This window comes from Lolium perenne, chromosome 4 (genome assembly GCF_019359855.2).
Source record: "Lolium perenne isolate Kyuss_39 chromosome 4, Kyuss_2.0, whole genome shotgun sequence".
Taxonomy (NCBI): Eukaryota; Viridiplantae; Streptophyta; class Magnoliopsida; order Poales; family Poaceae; genus Lolium; species Lolium perenne.
Genome location: NC_067247.2, coordinates 77,941,637 through 77,962,134, shown reverse-complemented (window position 1 = coordinate 77,962,134; position 20,498 = coordinate 77,941,637). Strand labels below are relative to the sequence as shown.

The 20,498-nt window shown below is 44.8% G+C and overlaps 2 protein-coding genes and 1 long non-coding RNA gene across 3 annotated transcripts; 2 read left to right on the top strand and 1 right to left on the bottom strand.

Moving 5' to 3' along the window:
• Positions 1–2,223: 2,223 nt before the first annotated feature.
• LOC127293048 (uncharacterized) lies at positions 2,224–4,813 on the top strand. Its single transcript, XR_007845561.2, has 2 exons — positions 2,224–2,755; positions 4,628–4,813. It is a non-coding gene; the product is annotated as an uncharacterized lncRNA (long non-coding RNA).
• Positions 4,814–13,800: 8,987 nt separating this feature from the next.
• LOC127293046 (probable zinc metalloprotease EGY3, chloroplastic) lies at positions 13,801–16,433 on the top strand. The gene is made up of 5 exons (XM_051322597.2): positions 13,801–14,548; positions 14,661–14,858; positions 14,995–15,219; positions 15,334–15,572; positions 15,660–16,433. Exons 1-5 carry the CDS (start codon positions 13,985–13,987, stop codon positions 16,168–16,170), a joined length of 1,737 nt encoding a protein of 578 aa, XP_051178557.1. The 5' UTR covers positions 13,801–13,984; the 3' UTR covers positions 16,171–16,433.
• Positions 16,434–16,643: 210 nt separating this feature from the next.
• LOC127293047 (uncharacterized) lies at positions 16,644–19,900 on the bottom strand. The gene is made up of 5 exons (XM_051322598.2): positions 19,427–19,900; positions 19,202–19,329; positions 18,995–19,107; positions 17,651–17,833; positions 16,644–16,943 (listed from the first exon to the last, which is right to left on the bottom strand). Exons 1-5 carry the CDS (start codon positions 19,765–19,767, stop codon positions 16,914–16,916), a joined length of 795 nt encoding a protein of 264 aa, XP_051178558.1. The 5' UTR covers positions 19,768–19,900; the 3' UTR covers positions 16,644–16,913.
• Between the last annotated feature and the right edge of the window lie 598 nt (positions 19,901–20,498).

Here is a 20,498-nt window from a genome sequence, read left to right as displayed (position 1 = left end):
CGTAACTCAGTACACGGATCATCAACCATAACCTTTCACTTACATATCCTAGTATAGGCACCTCTTCCCATGAGCTTGGCCTCCCAGTGAAGACAAACCGTCAGCCTGGGAACTGCATAGGGCTTGGGCCGGACATTCACCTCATTTCACGTCATTTCACATTAGTTCACTTTCAACGGAGGCAGCCTCGGCATAACCCCTATGACGCTTGTTTAGAGGGAACCCATACTAAGACACATAAACTTCTAGTTAAGCCCTACCCATAATCAGGTATTGTGGGGGTACTTGTAAATTGGAATGGTATCGCATCCGAACCCAACCATCAGTTTTTATCAAATTCATCATGTCATTCCAGTCATATTCACCTTCAAAATCTTTCAAAGTCATTTCATTTCATATGTTCCCATCTAGAGTAGTCAATTTTATTTGTTAGCACTAGCAACTAGTCATGAGGGTGCTAACTAGCTTGTATTGCTTTAGGCTAAGTTTGGTACTCTTGTAGTACTCTATACTTAGACCAAAGTTAACTATAAAAGTAAGCTTTAATAATCAAAGTAAAAACTTGTAAGAATAAAACTTGGGATGGGATCATGAAACATAAAGTAATGGGCGAGTGTGCCTTGCTCTGGTAGAGCTTTGCACTTTGCAAGAATATTAGCTTGCCTTGGTTGGTGTACTGATCAACGTGGTCTTCTTCTTCCTGGAAGTAGACCTCCTCCTCCTGGTACTCTTCGGTACTAGCGTCTAAAAACGGATACGAGGTAATAATCACCAAACAAAGTTTAAGAGCTAGACTAAGCACACAATTGGTTCTCACAAGCTATTCTAGCATCACAATACTAGTAACATGTTGGTTGACTTTGTTTCCTTTTTAAGAAAAATAATTTCTTCTCATTACAATATTGATTAGGGTTTCTATTTAGTTCCTTGAGGAAATAATTTCCTCTCCTTGACTCTTGTTAAGATTTAATCTCCTCAAATAAATAATGTATGAACCCATGTTGACCAAGGTCAACCATTCATAATCATCATTTGGGAAAATGATTAAAATGAGGTAAAGTACCTCATGCAATTTAATACTAACATAGTTGTGATTTAATGTCATCCAATAATTCAATATGAGATTAAATAGACCATGGTCACTACCTCATGTTGAGTCATTAGAGACAAGATTTAAATGAGAGCAATACCTCTCATATGATTTAACACATAGTTTTGGACAATATCAATTGACTAGAAATAGCCATAGAGCCATTTTCTATTCTAGCCCATGATCATACAAAGTAACCATGTGATATTTTTACATAAACATGTAGAGTATGTGAAATGTGATTTATGAGAGTTGGAAACAACTCAAAAGCATTTTTGGTTGGATTTTAAATAAAGTTTGAAGTTTGAAAAGGCCCTGCCTTGGTATTTTTTTCACATTAATTCTACAAAGAATCTCATGATGAGACCAGTGGGGTTGAATAGATCTTTTTACTAGCTTTCCAACCATATGCAATTCATCAAATTTGGTTTAGCCAATTTGATTCTATTTAAATTTGCAAAAGCACACTACAACAAATATGTTGACTTGTGACCTTCTCTCAATGACCCTTGAAAAAATCGTCATGATTCTATGACGATTTTCCACTGAATGGTCGTTAGCTATTTTGGGGGATCAAAACCCTAGATAATTACGACGATTTGGCTAAAAACATCATTATTTTCTATGCTAAAATCGTCATAGTCAAAGCCAACACGGTCTACGACGTTATTTCTTGGCGATTACGACCAATTATGATCGTCGTAATTGCTATTTGTTGATGTGTTCAAATGACTAGGCGACCACCTCAACTGTTTTGCCTACGTGTTATGTCCACGTGTCTGCCACCTCAGCTATTTTAGCTACATGGCATGTCGATTTTACACTGAATGCTCGCCACCATAATTTTTGCTCTGCTTAGGTACGCTCGTAAGGTTGTAATGTTTGAATATTAATCGCCGAAACTAACAAGAGCAAAAATATCACTTGCCAAAAAAAATTCCAGTTTCAGGGAGCCTGCGGGACTGAGGCTACCACCCACTTGGCTACCTTGAAAGATTGGGCCGTGGGGTCAGGTAGAGATTGGTCCTACCTGCAGCCACTGTAGTGTGAGATGCACAACAACAATGAGAGGTGCAACCTCCAAAAAAAGGAAAATGAGGGGTGGAGGGAAACTTCGGAAAAGACCGCGCGAGGTGCGACCTCCAAATTTCAGATCGGCCAATATATCACCCCTTTTGAGGCCAAACCCTAATTCACATCCCACTTTCATCGTGCGCCGCCGCCCCCATAGATTCCGCCCCACCCAAGAAACCCACCTCCTCCCTTGCGCCGCCCCTAGCAAGATCCCTCCCGCCGGCCGCCCCGAGGCAGATCTCCCACGCGCGCTCGTGACCTGCGGCGGCTGCGGAACCACCAGCGGCGGCTGCGGCGCCACCGTCTCCTGGCCTTCGATCCCCTCGTCCGCCCTCCGTTCCCTCCTCCTTCTCGCACCACGACGTGGTCGTCGTGGGCGGCAGCATCGTCGGGCTCACTGCCAAGATGGACGCGGCTGCTAGATGTGGCCTCGGGGTCGAAGGATCTGGCCGCCTCTATCTATTTCCCTAACCCTCCCATAGAACTCTCTCTAGGCTTCTCTCTCAGTATCTCTCTTTCTCTCTGCAGGCGCACCCTGACACGAGGTGGACGGAACTAGCGGCTGTGAGGTGAACGGTGCTCCTGTACGTGGTGAGGACATACTTGAATATCTCTAGATCGATCTACTGGTAATTATTTTTTAGGGTGCAACTACGGCTGATTTTTTGTCTGCTGCATGTGTTTATGATTTTTCTTTCTTTCGTGTGAAGATATATGCTTGACTAAAGATTTATAGAAGTATCTCGTTCTACATATGCGTGCAAAGGCTTTGTTCTTCAGTACTAGATGATGGCAAGCCAATCTTAGTGGTACTGTAGTGATGTTGTATATGTGTTCAACTGGTACCGGATCTCTTAATATTTTTCACCGTATTTTCATGCAAAGTGAGGCTTTTCTGCTTATAGAACTGATTTTATGCAAGCCAATCTTAGTGGTACTGCAGTAATTAACGATCCTATTTAAGGTTATGAGTTCAGTTACTTGGATTGTAATGTACGAAGAATTACAACCTCATGTAATGGACTAGGTCCTGGTAGATGTATTGCTGCTCATATTGTAGTTTAAGGAAACAAATCCCCCTGTATTTGCAAGATGTTGCTCCCCATTTCTATGTTTCTACTTTCGAATCATATGTTGTTGATATTTTCTTCTACTAGAAGATAAGGGCAAGCGTTTTTCTTCAGGTTGTTTTGCTTGAAAGGGCTAGAATCAACATTCCAGTTGGATACGTTTCTGGTCTTAATTTTCTGGACATCTTGACATGCATCTTTGGTAGTGTTAAAGCAAATCCTTTCAATTGTTGTTTTGGAAGGGCATGTCATTCTCCAGACTGTACCGATTTAACATGGTTCATTACTAAATCTACTGGTGCCAATTCACCTTTTTAAAATCAGGATAAGCAACATGCAGAACACACTAGACTGTCTCTTTTCTGTTGTTACCGAAGCTATCAGGTTGCTGTGAATGGTCACATGTTTTCCACTTGCCTGACAATTTTGTAGTCGTTGTGTTGCTTGCCATTTCCTTCTGATTCACTGACCTTGTTTCCTGAAAACTAATGAGCTCATTGAGTCTAGATCTGTATGCTCTTGCGTAGCAAATTAGACGTTTATGATGCCCAAAATAAGTTAGTAAAAATTGCAGCTACTAAATTGTTATCTTTTTTGGTTGATTTTTTTATGTTAGTTTGGCACCCAAATGTATAGGCACGGTCAAAGCTTCTGTTCTCTCTAAATTGTTTGGCCAATTACTTTACTGAGTGTTGAAACTATTTTATTATATACATGCACAATCAGTCTATGTTACTAATAATGCTACATATGTTTCTATTTCTTAATTATCCTATATCCTATGCCTGTTCCTGAATGTGGTAACTGGATCTAGGTGGCCTTATAAATCTAAAACATTAGTTAAACTGAAAATGGAACCCATAGATTTGTAACTGAGTAGTGAGTGGATGAGTTATAACTGAATTAAATATTTGAGCTATATTATTTGGTTCATTGTTATAATTGAATAAACATGAGCTATCTCACTAACCATTACACATTATGGTAATCTAATCTGAGCTATTTCACACTAGGAACTTTGTAGTACATTTATGTTTTCTTATCTTTAATCAGTATAATTTTTGGTCTTTTTTGGCTCCCAATTCCAAATTATGTTATTATATTCTTGTGCTGCAACTGAATCTTTGAATTTGGTGAAAAGTAGCTTACTAAGATGTGGCCCGAATAAGATCTGTGCCTTAGTTGTAGCTGTATTTGTGGTAAAAAAACAGACTATTGTGAGAAAGTTGTTGGGTCTTCTTAGACGCTGTTGGTATTCACTTTTGTATTTTTTTCACCAATATTATACTTGCTAATATGTATACTCTCTGTTGCTACTGTTTTATTTTGTTTCTATATGTTGTATGTTATTGCCACAGTAACCATCATTTCCTCTCTTTTACAAGAGCTCCAGGTTGAAGTTGGATGCAGGAAGGCTTTATACGCAGTGAATTGTTTCTTATCTTCTTAAGAGTATATAGTCATATATCTCTGTAGCTAATCATATCCTCCTCTTATCTGAAATATCGCATGGTTGTAACATCTTTGTAAACTGCATTCCTGGGTGATGTGAACTATAGCATTGTAATATATATATTCTTATTTTGGTCTTCCTTTGTGAAAATTTATGCTCTGCTGACTTAAATACTCAAGATAAACTACTGATATGTTGAAAGCCAAACAAATGCTATTTGGCCTATTAGAAGGTCACGCCCAAAACAATGCTGGACCAATATTGGACCGTAAGTGTGTACGATTCAGAAAAGAATAACAAAATGGTAGAAAATGAAAAATAATTGGATAATAAAAGGCTGTAGCCTAGAAATAAACTGGCAGAATTGTTGGGCTTGGCTAGTCAGAATTGTTAGGAAAAAAAACTAAAATTGGATGAATCTTGGGCCCGGCCCATGTAGACCACCAAAACGGACCGGGCTGATTTTGATTAACGACGATGTTTATTCGTCATAATTTTGCCACGTCAGATTGTACACGTAGGATGTGATGTGGCTTGGCCAAATTGCCAGTGACGATATTGGATCGTCATAGGGGCTACGACGATCAAATATCGTCATAGACAACTATGACGTTTTCAAGTAAATCGTCGTTGTAGTTGATTTCTGACGCTCGGTTTTTGACGATCTGTTTTTCGTCATAAAATCGTCATATATGAAAATCCATGACGATCTATTGACGAAAATGGAGGGTCGTAGATCAACATATTTCTTGTAGTGGCATCTGAGAGCTATTTTGATTTAAATCCAAAAATCGCATTTGAATTTCTGGGCCGCGCGGGAAACGTTACTGGGCCGAAACGATTCAAACGAGAGGAAGCCAGCCCACCACGCGTCCAGCACGCGTGGGCTGCCTGACAGGGTGGGCTCCACCTGTCAGCCTCACTTAACTACCGAAACGGTACGCGTCTGTTTGCGCCGTATGATTAGAAATCGATCCAACGGATCTCATTCATCGTCGTCGACGGTGAGAGGAGCTCACTGGCGCGACGCAGGTGGGGGGTCGGAGGCTCAACGGCGGTGCAGCGATCGTCGGAGAAGTGTTGCAGCGGCGTTGTAGACGGCGGCGAGGCTCCTGGAACAAACGGCAGCTCCGGGGGTGGCTTCTGGCATCTCCTCCTTCCACGGCGGCGTCACGGGCAGCGATGGAGCAATTGGAGGGCGGCGATGGCTAATGTCGAGGGGCGAGTGGCTGAGGAGGGTCAGTGAGGAGAGGGGAAGGTGCTGGTGTGGTGAGTTGAGCGAGGGGAGCTCGCTATTTATAGCGGCGGAGGGAGGCAGTGTGCTGCGGCGAGGGCGACCATGGCGACGCGGCTGCAGCGAGCTAGCGAGCTAGACGAGGGCGCGGCGCTGTTCAGCGTGTCAAGGCGGTCCTCTTGGCGGCAACGGTGAGGCTGGGCGGTGCCTAACTTTGTCGGGCGCGTGCGAGCATCTGCGCGGCCGCGGCGGATTTTGTTTCCGTCTCCGGCGACGGAGGGCCACGGTCGGGGACAGGTGGGTGTCTCGCGTGTTCCTGGTATGGTGGTGACGCTCAGGGCGAAAGAGGGGGTCCAGGCGAGGGCTGGAGCAGCTGCGCGACACGGCGCTCTGGCGCGCTCCGGTGTGCACGCGTCGACGTGGTCGTGCACACTTTGGCAACCCTGGGCGTCGTGGGCATGGCGTGGTCTGGGCCTTGTCGTGCTCCTCTCTACCAAGGGCGTGTGCAGGCGTGCTCAGTAGAGCAAGGGGGAGCTGGGAGACAAGGTGGGCACGGCTAGAGAGGAGAGGGGTGAGCTAGGGCATGGTGTGTGCAAACATGGCCGGCATGGCATGGCATTGCCATGTCTAGCCCTTTCTAGGTTGGCAAGCTAGTGGCATTGGTGCTGGAGGGGACCAGGGAACAAGGCTTGAGCAAGTGGTGTTCAAAGTTTGGCCAAACACTATTTCAAATAGTGAATTTGGATTTGGTTTGATTTTGCTCACCATGTGTTTGTAAAAATGGCCGCATGAAATGAAGTTTGAAAATTTTGAATGAAATTTGGTGAACTTGATTCAAATGATCAAAGACACACAAGGGGGGTGGTGGTGTTCAAAATTAAAAAGATTTGTGAAATTTCAACTTTGACACTAACTAGAATCTGTTAAAAAGTTCCAACTTTGCTTGAGCATAACTTTTGATCTAGCAAGAATTTGCAGGGGTGTGCTTTACCAAAGTTGTTCACCTTGATGTGGTCTTGGATGAGGTGCAAAGAGTTGGAATTTTTTGGTTTGAAAAACTCCTAATACAGAGGCTCAAAGTAGGCATCAGGTTAAAAATTGCAGTTTTGACCATTAGTGCATGTGAGCATAATTTGAATTCAATTTTGATTTGATTTGAGTTTCTTTGATTCCAAAAGTGTTTATAAGTGTTTAGTAACATTTTCCAACTAATGTTACAAGCTAAATTGGCCTAGTTCAAAGTTTTGCAAAATGGCCATAAGCACATGTGGGTTATTCCTATTTTTCTTTTTCTTCTATTTTGTTTCTCTTGATTCACTTAGGCATGGTTTAGGGTTCATTTGGTGTTAGATTGAGTTTGGTAAAGGTTTCAAACCATTTGGGTAAGGTATAGATGGCATAAGCCAAGATTTGCATTTATGGTTATGTGCCACATATGCCTTTTTCTTTTATTTTCTTTCCTTTTGTTTTTGTTTTCTTCTTGACCTAAAAGGGCAAGTTTTAGGGTTTTAGAGATATTCAAAGTACTTCACCTAAGTGTCATAGCAATACCATCACACACATGCATGAGCACTATGCTCCTAACTTAGTTTAATAAAAGTTTTTGTTGGTTCCAAAATTTGGAAAAATAGGAAAATGAATGTTTCTTTGTTTTGGAAAATTTGGGGTGTTACACCGTCCATCTCACCGAAAAGCCAGCAGAACAAACGACCCTAGGAAGCGTGCAGGAGCTAGCAGGCCGCACAACAGCCCTCGACAGCCGCGAGACTGCGGCCTGCCAAGCCCATTTGGGCCCGGATCATGACCTGACCCCACCGCCGCCGGCATCAACCACCAAGGGCCGACGCTGCCCTAGCCGTTGGCCTCCACCTCACCCCGCCACCAGCCGCGCCGCCCCACGCCCCACCACGCCGCCACAGGACGACGTGCCTAAGCTGGAAACCTAGTCCTACAACATGCCTCCACCCCTGGGCGTGGTAGCCTCCACCTTGCCGGGGAGTGCCGCCCCGACCACCGCCCATGGCCATCCCATAGACGCTGCCCCAGCTGCATCTTCAAGGACAGTGATGCATGCAAAATGGATACATGAACTTTTCCTTTATCATATTAAATTCTCACATATTTGCAACATATATGATGATAATACCATGTTTTACATTGATTTACGGGGATTTACCAATGATCCCCTTTATTTGGTTTATAACCCTCCATAATAGGAAAATTGTATTTCGCGTATTTTTCACTTTCAAATATCTACACAGAGTCAAATTGAGCTGGGATTTTTGGAGCATCATTTTTTCATCGGGAGGAACAACATGGACCCTGGAAGCACATCTGGAGCGGATTGAGGGCTGAACGAGCATAGGTGGCACGACCCAAAAGTCTGGCCGCGCCAACCACCTCTATTCAGCCGTTGGTCGCCTGTTTGCTCTGATTCTTTTGCGAATTGACGCATTTTGCCCTAAAAACATATATATATATATATGACCCCGAAGAGTTCTCGGGAGGAGAGTAGCGCAGAAAGACAGAAACATGAAACCAGAGGCTGCTGAAAGAAGATTGGAGGGGGAAACTCCGTCGGGATCACCGCCGGAGGGATCTCCACCTTCTCCAACGTCTTCATCATCATCGCCATGATCAAGAGGGAGTAGTTCACCTCCGTACTATGGGTTTGTGGCAGTAGATTGATCTATTTCTCTCATGTTCTTCATAGTACTTAGTGCCATATGAGCTGCCTATCATGATTATGGTCATATTTGTAATACCTATGCGGTGGATCCTTATTCTATGATATTGTTTTATGAGATCTGATCTTATTATATGGTGAGATGTATTGATAGATGCGTATTATGTACCCCGTTCTTAAGTATTTGTTCTGATCAAACTTATATGCAAGAGCATGTGTGGGGTGATGTGTGTGTTAGATTGGGTAGCATGGTTTTAGTGATTGGATAGTGACAATATGTCCAAGAGCTATTATGGTTTTTACCTTTTTTTTGCTACCCCACTAGGGATAAAGTGAATGCATGTGCTATGTCCATCATGTGACAGTAATGATGATCTTCATTGTTCAAGGTAGCATATCTGATATTCAAACATCATGTCAAAGTACTTATTGCTATGCTCAGTTAATTCTTAATACAAGAGGGATGGAGTTTCTTTCTTGTGGAGTATAAGAGAGATGTGTTTCATCATCTCTATGTTAGGAAGTGATGCCCATATTAATTCTGATCTTACATATAATATTATTCGTACCTTCATATCTCATTGATGAATTGCTTTTTGTCAACCACAACTTTAAGAGAGAATAGTCAAGTGAACCCATGAACCCCGGTTTAATCTTTATCATTAGAAACACCTTTATATTGCATTTACCTTGTTTTCTATTTGCTGCACTATTTTAATCCGAAAATACAAAAATATTTACCTTTCTTATTTGCATCCAAAACACAAAAGACGATCAATCTCTTTACAATTTTACTTAGTTATTTTATCTAGTCTAGTTTACTACTTGTTTTATTTACTTACACGAAACTTTGTACTTCACAACCACCTGGTGGAGTTGAGGACACAATGCATTTATTTTACTTGCAGGATTGTTTGAAGAAGAGAGAAGAGGATGCTCTTTCATCGAGTTCCCCGAGAGTTCGACATAAACCCTCGAGTCACCCTTGTGTGGGGAAGATACTCCATTGATACAACACTCTGCACTTGGAGTTCCAACGTATCAAGATCTTTTTGGTGTTGCTAGTAGCCATCATCAAAATTACTTTTAGGCGCAGTTGCCGGGGAACTGAGAAGAGTCAAACCACAGAGATTGCCAACTCCCATAGCAACAGAGTATTATCTGGCGCCGTGTCTCACCAAAGCTTGGGGAGCTAACATCACTGTGAGATCTCCTATCTCTTTTAGATTTTGCATCATATTTTATTTGTCTTGTTTTTAGTCTTTGTTTGCTTGTTTTTAGTTTTTTCTTGTTAGTTCTCTTTCTTAAAAAATTGAAAAACACATAAAAAGTAGTAGCAACTTTCTTCTGAAAATCATGGAAAGAAGGACTCATTGGCCTTTTAGTGTGAAGAATTTTCCTCAAGATAATGATATACCTATTGAGTCTTTTGAAATTGATCCTAAAGTAGTCAAATTTATTTATGAACATCATTTTTATGGAAGACCTGATGATTGACCTATGGAACAATTAAAAACATTCAATGATAAGTGCAAAACTCTTAATGTGAGGAATACAAACAATAATATTATCAAAGTTAAACTTTTTTCCTTACTCCCTATGGAACAATGATAAATGCAAAACAATGATAAGTGGTAAAGCTTTAGATTGGATTTTAAAATGGCCACATGGAAACTTTAATTCTTGGTTTAATTTTAAAGTTGTCTTTGTAGAAAGATTTGGATCACCTAAAATTGTAAGCCATATTAGAGAAATCATTTCTTCCTTTAAGCAGAATAAAATTGAACTTTTATTAAGTGCTTGGGAAAGATTTAGAGGGCTTGCATACGGAACAGAAAGTCATTTTAAAGATTGGATGCTAATATATTTGTTCTATAGTGGTTTGGGAAATACCTGTAAAATGTATCTTGATAATCAAAGTGGGCGTAGCTTTATGAATTTAACAGCCCAAAATGCTTTTGTTATGCTAGATGGTTTCCTCATAGAAGTAAAAAATATAAGAAATTTGATGATAGGCATGAAAATTTGGAATTAAATAATAGGGAAAACAAAATTGAAGAAGTTAAGATGTTTAGTGAAGCTAGGGAACCACTCTTTTATCTTGATAAATGTAGCTTGAATAAATTGATTGCTTTACTTGATAAATTTGCTAAAGATCCCACTATCAATGTTAATCAAGCTAGTTTTGGTTCCTATATTGCTAACTATGTGATTAAAGAAAAGATTCAGAGGTATAATAATGAGGCCATGATACCACCTAAGCTTGGGGATGTGTGGATCTCCAAGATTTTAATATATATTGACAAAGAAACACATCATGCCATTCTTGATCTAGGATCTAGTGTTTTTGTCATATCGAAAGAGCTATATGGATTACTGAATCTTAAAAATATGATCTAGGATCTAGCTCATGTTGCTCTATTGATTTATTACTTGATGATGATTCAACCAAAATAGCCATAGGAAAATTAAAAGATGTAATGGTTGAATTGCATATGACATATGTACCTGTTGATTTCATTGTTATGGACATGGGGAGAAATATCTCTAATTCTATTATACTTGGAAGACCTTTTCTAAGAACAACATGAGCTATCACTGATTCCAAAGAAGGGAATGTTAAGTTTCAGTTTCCTCAAAAGAAATGTATGGAACACTTTTCAAGGAAGAAGGAGGTAGCATGTATGCTACCACATAATTTCCATAACACTTCAAACAAATAAGTAAGCTTAGCTATATGGCTGTAAAGAAAGCGCTTTACGGGAGGCATCCCGAGATGTTTTTATATTTGGTTTCTGTTTTACATGCTTTCTGTAGCATGTTAGTTTTCTTTTAGTTTACTCCCTTCCTAATTTGTTGTGCTAATGATCTGCAATCTGATGTTTCCTCTTCTTAATCGAAAGAATGTCCATCCATGATCCTTAATACGGAGTAATTAATTTGCTTCCTATATGTTGTGGGATGTTAATACTCCCTCTATCGCAAAATAGGACCCCTATAATATTTGGATAAAGTCAAAACTTCTCAAAGTTCGATCAACTATATAGAAACAAGTCTCAACATTTATAATTCCAAATTAATATTTTTAGAACTATCATAAAATATATTTTCATATTATGTGCATTTAATGTTTTAGATGTCAATATTTTTTGTATGTAGTTTGTCAAATTTTAAAAAGTTTAACTTTGACTGAAAATTATAGGCATCCTAATTTAGAAAGGAGAAAGTAATTGACATTTTTTATTGTGGCCATGCATGTGGACATTTTTTAACTATATGCTTCATTCTTTCTCAAATTCTTTATTTTTTTTAGCTATACCTGGTATTTTTTAACGCAAATAAAATATAGCACCATATTAGCACAATATAGCGTGTATACAGTTTGGAGTAGGCTGTCATAATTTTTTTACACGCTATTTTTAATGAAGCATTGATTGGTATGAGTAGTACTATGGGTGTGTCTATGTCTCAGTTGATTGAGACTTTCAACTGCATTTTAAAAAAGTGTAACTCGGTCCAGTTACATATTTCTGCTAGAAAAATGCAATTACACTTTTTTTAACAGAAAAGTGCAACTCAAAACGCTTTTGTAAGTGACTTAAGAAAATCTCAGTTGACTTAAGAAAACTGTAGTACTATCCCCTCTAATTTAAAGTAATTGATTTCACTTTGTCTATGTATAGATATATCTAGTTAATTTTTTCGAGAACCCGCGGGAGAGCTGCGCGTCATTGTATTAAGCTTACAAGAGAAAACCATGGTCCAGTTTATGTGGGAAACCGGACCGAAAACCGAACAAATGGTGCCTTCCGGCTTACAACGCACACCCAAACTAACACACTACAAGCACCCGCCTTGCCCAACCACCGGCCAACAAAGGCGTGGCAAAGGGGCACAAGGTCACCAAAGTGCGCAGCAACCATAGCAGGAAACCTAGAACGACAGAAACTCTAGGGAGGTACACGTCGACGTACGGCCCTCCCAAAAGAGGCGGGAGGGCGGCAGGACCTGACCTGACCAAGAGGACGCAACGTCGACTAGGCGCCGACGAAGGGTACATAGCACTCCGAAGAACCATGCTCAGAGTAGCGGCCACCTCTAGCTCCAACCGCCGTCGTGGGGCTCCCGGGACAACCTCGACAGAGCCTCCAACAAGGGGATGTCACCGAAGTGGCACCACTGTCTGATCCAACAAATGGATCTAGGGTTTCCCCTGGTGCCCGAGAAAGGGTTGAACGAAAAAGGGGGGGCGGTCGACGACGCCTTCAAGAAGGTAACGGCGCCCGCGGGCGTCGCCGTCGTACGCAACAACCCAAGATTTCTCCAGCCCTGACTTCAACCCCGCTGCCCACATGAATGGAAGGAAAGAGCCATCATCGGCAAAGGACGCCACCGAAGAGAGACGAGCGCGAAACGGCGAGCTTGGTGTCGTAGCCAGCCTTCAGCACCACCCAGCAGCCCGTCGTGCTGCTGGCCTAGCTACCACAATCCTGCGTGGCGACGGAGTTTGCCCGCATCGGCCGCGAAGCAGAGCAGCGACAAGGGCCCAGATCGGGCCCGTCTGGTGCGAGCTCCACGAGCTCCAGCACACAGGCACCACGACGCGGATCAAAGCGGACGCCTCCCCACCGGTCGCGAACGGCAGCGGCCCGCCCGGCCCAGATCGGGCCCGAGCGCCGCCGGCGGCCAGATGCCGCACCTCGCAGACCGGCAGGACGCTCGTCGCCACACGCATCCGCGCGACCAGCCACCCGCCGCCGGCACCCGCCGCCGCCACCTGCCGCCGCCACCCGCCGCCGCGGCCTCCGCATCGGCCCCTCTCCACGCGAAGAGAAGACGAGAGGAGCCCGCCCCACCATGCCCTCCACCTTCGGCGGCCAGGCGCCGCCACCACCGTCGGCGCCGGCGGCGGCAGCGGCCGGAGCAGCTCGGGATCTAGGTTTTCTGGTTGGGGGAAGGGGTGCCCTCCGGAGCCGCCCGCGTGAGCAGCCCGGGAGGGAGATTTTGGTGTTTTCCCGGTTTGTATATCTAGTTAATAAACGCATTTAGATACATTTCCTCCACTCCTGCCTACAAAGCCGAGCTGCCGCCAAGTGTGCATCGTCCTGACCAATTGGATAAGCCGGGGGCCTTCACCTCCTTCGTCGCCACCCGCCACCCGCCACTACTCGATCGATCACCTCATCAGCTCCGGCCGTCGCATTCTTCACGACTCCTCCGGGCGCCTTCTCCAACCTTCTAGAACTCTCGCCATCCTCCTCCTTCCCAACCATTTTAAGCGCTCCGCCATGAACTCCCAAGCTCTCCACACCGAAACTGAAGCACCAGACCGAACAAGCAGCAGGCACCATAAACCGAGCTCCACAGCTCGCCGCCAATGGCTTCCACTTCTCTCGTGGCATCTATCGTGTGCAGAGGCAGAAGCAGTAGTAGAAGCGCAGCGGTATCAAGGAGCTTCTGCAAGAACCTTCACAGGGTCCATGTCAGGCCTGTCAGGAACAGGTCCGTCGTCAGGTGCTCGCTGCAGGAGCAGCAAGAGCAGGCGACGGAGAACCGGCGAGCTTCCTCCATTGCCGTGGCTCCTGACGAGCAAAAGGTCGAGGAGGCGAAGGCATCTTCTCATCATGCCAGCGTAGGAGGAGGAGATCATCAGGAAGGAGGTGATGGTGAGGACGGCGAGAGGAAGAGCAGGGAGGAGCAGCAGGAGGTGGACTGGAGGTCGGACGAGGAATTCAGGAAGTTCATGGGCAACCCTTCCATCGAGGCCGCCATCAAGCTCGAGAAGCAGCGCGCCGACCGGAAGCTCCGGGAGCTCGACCGCGAGCCCGACGCCAGCCCGGTCTCCGGCCTGCTCCGAGGGTTCATCAAGAACACGCTGGAGCGGGAGAAGCAGAGGCTGGAGGAGGCCGAGAAGACCTTCAAGGCGCTCGACCTCAACAAGGTATCATCACTTGTTCTGCTAGCTAACTGCCTAACTGGGAAAAATTCAGTTGAACACTGAATTGGAGATGTAAAGTGGTGAAGGTTTGATGATCTCTGGTCTAATGGTGCAGCTGAAGAGCTGTTTCGGGTACGACACGTTCTTCGCCGTGGACGTGCGGAGGTTCGGCGACGGTGGCATCTTCATCGGCAACCTGAGGAAGCCGATCGAGGAGGTGAGGCCGAAGCTCGAGAAAAAGATCGCCGAGACGGCCGGGACAGAGGTCACCCTGTGGTTCATGGAGGAGAGGAACGACGACATCACAAAGCAGGTTATTATCATTAAGTATCTCGTGCCCAGTGTGTGATCACCATCTAATCAACTGCACTCCATTTGTGAGTTGCAATGCAGACTTGAAATGTTTTCCCTTTAGCATGACTGACACTGACAAACGGCATTTGGTTCAGGTATGCATGGTGCAGCCGAAAGCAGAGATCGAGCTGCAGCTCGAGGTCACCAAGCTGAGCACGCCATGGGGCTACCTGAGCGCCGTGGCGCTGGCCGTGACGACGTTCGGGACCATAGCTCTCATGAGCGGCTTCTTCCTCAAGCCCGGCGCGTCCTTCGACGACTACGTTTCCGACGTCCTCCCTCTCTTCGGTGGCTTCCTCTCCATCCTAGGCGTATCCGAGGTACTACACCTATATTCAATCTCCTGCATATATGCATCTGCAGATTAATCTTCTCTTGCTTATTCCCCGTTGCTGTAATCATCTTGGGATGAATAACAAACTCGTACGTGTCAGATTGCGACGAGGTTGACGGCGGCCAAGTACGGCGTGAAGCTGAGCCCGTCGTTGCTGGTGCCATCGAACTGGACGGGGTGCCTCGGCGTGATGAACAACTACGAGTCGCTGCTGCCGAACAAGAAGGCCCTGTTCGACATCCCCGTGGCCCGCACGGCCAGCGCGTACCTGACGTCGGTGGTGCTGGCCGTCTCGGCGTTCATCGTCGACGGCAGCTTCAACGGCGGCGAGAACGCCCTGTAAGTAGCAGTTCATCTACCTTACATCTCGCCATTGTAAATACTAGCAAAGTAAAGTAGAGCTCTGACGTTTTTTCGCGGCGGCAGGTTCATACGGCCGGAGTTCTTCTACAACAACCCATTGCTGTCGTTCGTGCAGCTGGTGATCGGGCCGTACGCCGACGAGCTCGGGAACGTGCTGCCCAACGCGGTGGAGGGCGTCGGCGTGCCGGTGGACCCGCTGGCGTTCGCGGGGCTGCTGGGGATCGTCGTGACATCGCTGAACCTGCTCCCGATCGGGCGGCTGGAAGGCGGCCGGATCGCGCAGGCGCTGTTCGGGCGGAGCACGGCGGCGCTGCTGTCGTTCGGCACGTCGCTGCTGCTGGGAGTGGGCGCCATCAGCGGCAGCGTGCTGTGCCTGGCGTGGGGGCTCTTCGCCACATTCATCCGTGGCGGGGAGGAGATCCCGGCGCAGGACGAGATCACGCCGCTCGGCAGCGAGCGCTACGCGTGGGGCTTCGTGCTCGCCGTCGTCTGCCTCCTCACGCTCTTCCCCAACGGCGGCGGCACCTACTCCAGCTCCTTCCTCGGCGAGCCCTTCTTCAGAGGCGGCATCTAGAGTTCTAGACCCGCCGGTAGCAACTAGCGTAGAAGTAGTTGGGTTGCCGTCTGTTTTTCCATCTAAAATGCTACTGCGTAGAAGTAGCATTTTACTAACAACTACAATCTGAAAAATGAAGATCATGCTCTTCTCGTTTTGCTTCTTCTTTTGGATATATATAGTAGAAGCGTTCCCTGCAATTATATTGTACAAACAATATTGTCGTCAATTAATTTTGAGATGTTCTCCAGCAATGAGAGATATCCTACAATTACACTGAAGCCACAATATCGTTGTAGTTTCCTGTCTCTGAGGAAACATTGCTGTATTTGATAGGTATAAACTGAGAAATTATGCATTGGGAAAGATAAAGGAATGTTACATGAATGAGTAGAGAACATGTGGAAACATGTCAAATATTCATGAAAGAGTGAGCATACCAGTGGAATCCCAGGCTGATATATTCACGTGCTCACAATCAAGTAGAGACATTTTTCAAGATCAAGAGGCACAGTTTATTCGTTAGAAGATTTATTGGGTCAAACTGCATACATGATCATAAGTTGTTGATCAGCTACATCTTAATATTAACATATGTGGCATGGCCTCTTCTGATCTTATCAAAGAATTCGGCCCTGCCTGTCCTCCAACTATGTTCTAATACGGCCATCTTCACCTTCAAAATTGTACTTACACCATAGATTGTTGAACCTAGTGGTCGCCTGGTCAGTGGCAACCATCGCCCGTCCGAGCTTCAGGTGTCACCACCTCCGCACCAGAGATGTGAGCAACTGCAAGGATAAAAGGTTTTAGCATTTCTCCTAACTGTTTCAAGAAAGTTCAACCTGCCAGTATCCGTGAGTGAAGGAAAGCAATTTACAATGGGAGCAAAGAAGATGACTTTTTAACTGAAATCAAGAAACATTTAGCCTTTGAATAGTACATACTCGTAGTTTTTTCCTAACGAATAAGCAGATAGTCCAATCATCATCACCACATTTCTTTTATCAGGACATTTTCTAAATTGCTACAATATGAAAATGTCCATTCATGATATGTTTAAATCAAAATGATCATGGGGAGGAACTGTCAAGTTTTAGGCAGCAAAGCTTCTATTTTATGTTAAACAAAATTGTTGCCATGTTTGCAACCCATAATTGACAACTACTTTATATATTTCGACAGAATTGCAATAATACTCTTACATGGTACAGTAATTGATAACACAGGCCACTAAACGTAAATGCCGACCTACAACACACATTAACAAATAAAATGTAGCTTCCTATTATCACTGAGTTGTTTGCAATCATCAGACCTAAAGAAGCCACCTTGGGAAGGATGGAGCATTTGCATGGTCATGGTTATCAATAGACGAAGGAATCATGCTACAGTACGTTTAGGAGAAATTTTAAGCTAAAATGGCCTTTTATGCAAAAAAAAAAAAAATCTAAATGAAATCACCGATGCTGTTGTAATTGTTTAAAAAAAATCTAACCTCAAAAAGTTCAAAAGGGTTTCCTTTTTTGTAGACATCATCCTTCTTCTGTCCAGTAGAAAGAACTTGGGAAGCCAGAGCACGCCATGCAGTTAACAAGACCCCAGTGCTTCCCATGGCCACCAAGATAAAAGGAGTTTGTGGAATATGACCAGAGGCCAGTGAACGAATGGCAATTCCTAACTGAGAGGAGAGAGCAAATCGAAGTCAGTACCAGACATTGAACACCAGCAGACACATCATCATCAGATACTTCTACGCTAATGAAGTCATCAAGCAAAGAAGTGTAAAGAAACAATCACATAATAAGGCAAATGACTATGCACATTTTTAGAGAGTTCACAACACACATAGATGCATATGCAGACTTGCGCAAGTTAACAGTGGCTCTCCAGCTTCAAAAGACTATGATAAACTTCGCACATTAGGTTTACATGCACAATTTTTTACTCGAGATGGTAGTGGAAAATGTGTGAATGGCCACCTTACCTTTTATATACGATTTCGTTGGATGCCCAGTAGTTCACGGAAATCTAATAATATTATGCACAGTTCAACACTCAATGAGGCAAAAAAAACTCATGGCCTACATCTTGCGTTATTTGGCACAAATGTCTAAACTCTTAGAAAATGATCTGAATTGTTACTACTAGCCTACTAGGAGACTTAACACCAAAAGACTGGCTGGGCAAACCGACAAATACTCAAAAGCACAGCATGTCATCATGGTATGCTTCTTTAGTTATGATACCAATCACAGATTGTGCTTGAAGTTTACCTTTCACAAAAAACATTGACACTACAAGAAACTAGAAAAATAGAAGAAAAAAAGTAATCGCACAACCTAAACACAAAAAAGAACACCCACCTTTCTTTTCACAAGAAATTATTGAGGCAAGGCATGCTATCTCTGCGGGCTGATTTTCCACTATATCTTTCAGCAGTAACAAGAAGAAAACAGCCGCCATATTACCTAATTAACGATTTTCATTATGCATACAATGGTTGTATTGATAAAGGTACATCTCAATGTATCCAGCATAATGAATTATGGAGAATCTACGATAGAGCACGTGTTCAGCAGGATGGATTTGATTGATGGAACATGGCACTAACAGGCAAAACCGCAGCAGCTAATTGTCAGTTTGCAGATGGGTGTGCAGTGCTCATAAATATATCACAACCTATAAATAAACATTACGAAATCCACATGTAATGTCTGTTCCAACAGCCCAGGATATATATGTAATGTCTGTTCCAATTAAAGGTCTAGCTTGGGTTTTCAATTTAAGAGATAATGGGAGATCTTTTTCTTTTTGAGCATGAATGGGAGATAGTAATTACCGGAATCCCAACAGCCCAGGATTTGGCTGCAACAGTTACAGCGTTCCCCACACCATTGCTCCCTTTGGCCTCATCTCCAAACCCACCGAGGAAGTAGGCGCTGAGCAACCAACCTGCAGAAGACCCGATTCTGTGAGCAACGCCTCCGTCCAACAGATGAGCAGCGAAGGGGAAAAAAAGAGAGAGAGGCGGCCACGTTTCTCTGACCGGCAATGAACGGGTCGGCCGTCTTGAACGTCTCAGCGTCAAGGGCGGGTAGGCCATGGCTCAACCTTCCTATCGCGGAGAAGACCAGGAGGCAAAGCAGATCCCCTCCGGCCAAAAGCCCCACCTTCCTGCGAGCGCACGCAACCCACGCGTCAGCGAAGGAACCGAGACCGAATGAGACTAAGACCGAAGCTGGGAATGGCGGGTGGGGGTGGATGGGATTACGCGTAGGAGACGAGCTTGGCCTGCGCGTCGGCGCCGCCGGGCTTCTCGACCTGGATGACGCCCTCGAGGGGCACGCGGTCGTCATTGACGCCGACGAGGACCGGGTCCTCGGCGGCGGCGGCGGAGCCGGAGGGCCCCTCGCCCGCGGCGGCGCGGGGGGGAGGGGATTGCGCCGAGGCGCGGCGGGGCGCGTCGGCGCCGGAGAGCGCGAGGCGGCGGCGTGTGATTCGGGGGTTGGCGAAGAGTGGGTAGGGGTTGGCGCCCCGGTGGCTGGCGGGCGGCTTGGAGGGCAGCCGCCGCGCGGAGAGGGAGCCGTTCGCGGCCTGGCTGACCAGCAGCATCGTCGCGAGGCGGCGGTGGCGGTGGCGGTGGCGCCGGCGGGGGGATGGGGAGAAAGGGAGCTGCTTTGGGTTTGAACCACCGGAGAATGGATTTGGTCCCGGGTTTGGGTGGTCTAAATTTTGCCTTCCTTCCGGCGCTGCGGGCCCGGAGTAATCGCTGGCTGCGGAGCTGCGCCGGTCAGGATTCACGGGATAATCGTGGGTTATTTCGTAGCGTGGAGAATATTGCTCGTTGCGTGTTCATTTCATTTTCCATGGTTTGACTTTGGTCTCTGCTGCATACAAGTTCTCCTTTGGACAATCGAGTTGCATTGTTGCAACTTGCAAGCGAATATTATACACTTCAACACACGAACATGACATATCAGATTTGAACTACTCCTAATAACGAACATGGATTTAAAAAAAAAAGGTGCGATTAGTTCTCAATTGACTGAGAAGTAACTCGTTCTCGTTTTTAGTCACAATTAGTTGATATCATTAAATTTCAATTGCAACTCCCGATTAGCATGAATCACAAAGCAAATTTAGTAGTGCTGACCATTTTTCTGAGTTGCATCCCACTTATAATTGAAAAAAAAAAATCTCTGTTGCGATCAACTGGCTACTCATATGCACGAATCATGATGCAATCGAAAAGTGTAGAATGAGCGCTGATAACTAGCAAAATCGTTAAAAAAAGATTTTCAAGTTCTACGATTGGATTTAGCTCAATGTAAGTGGAATGAGAA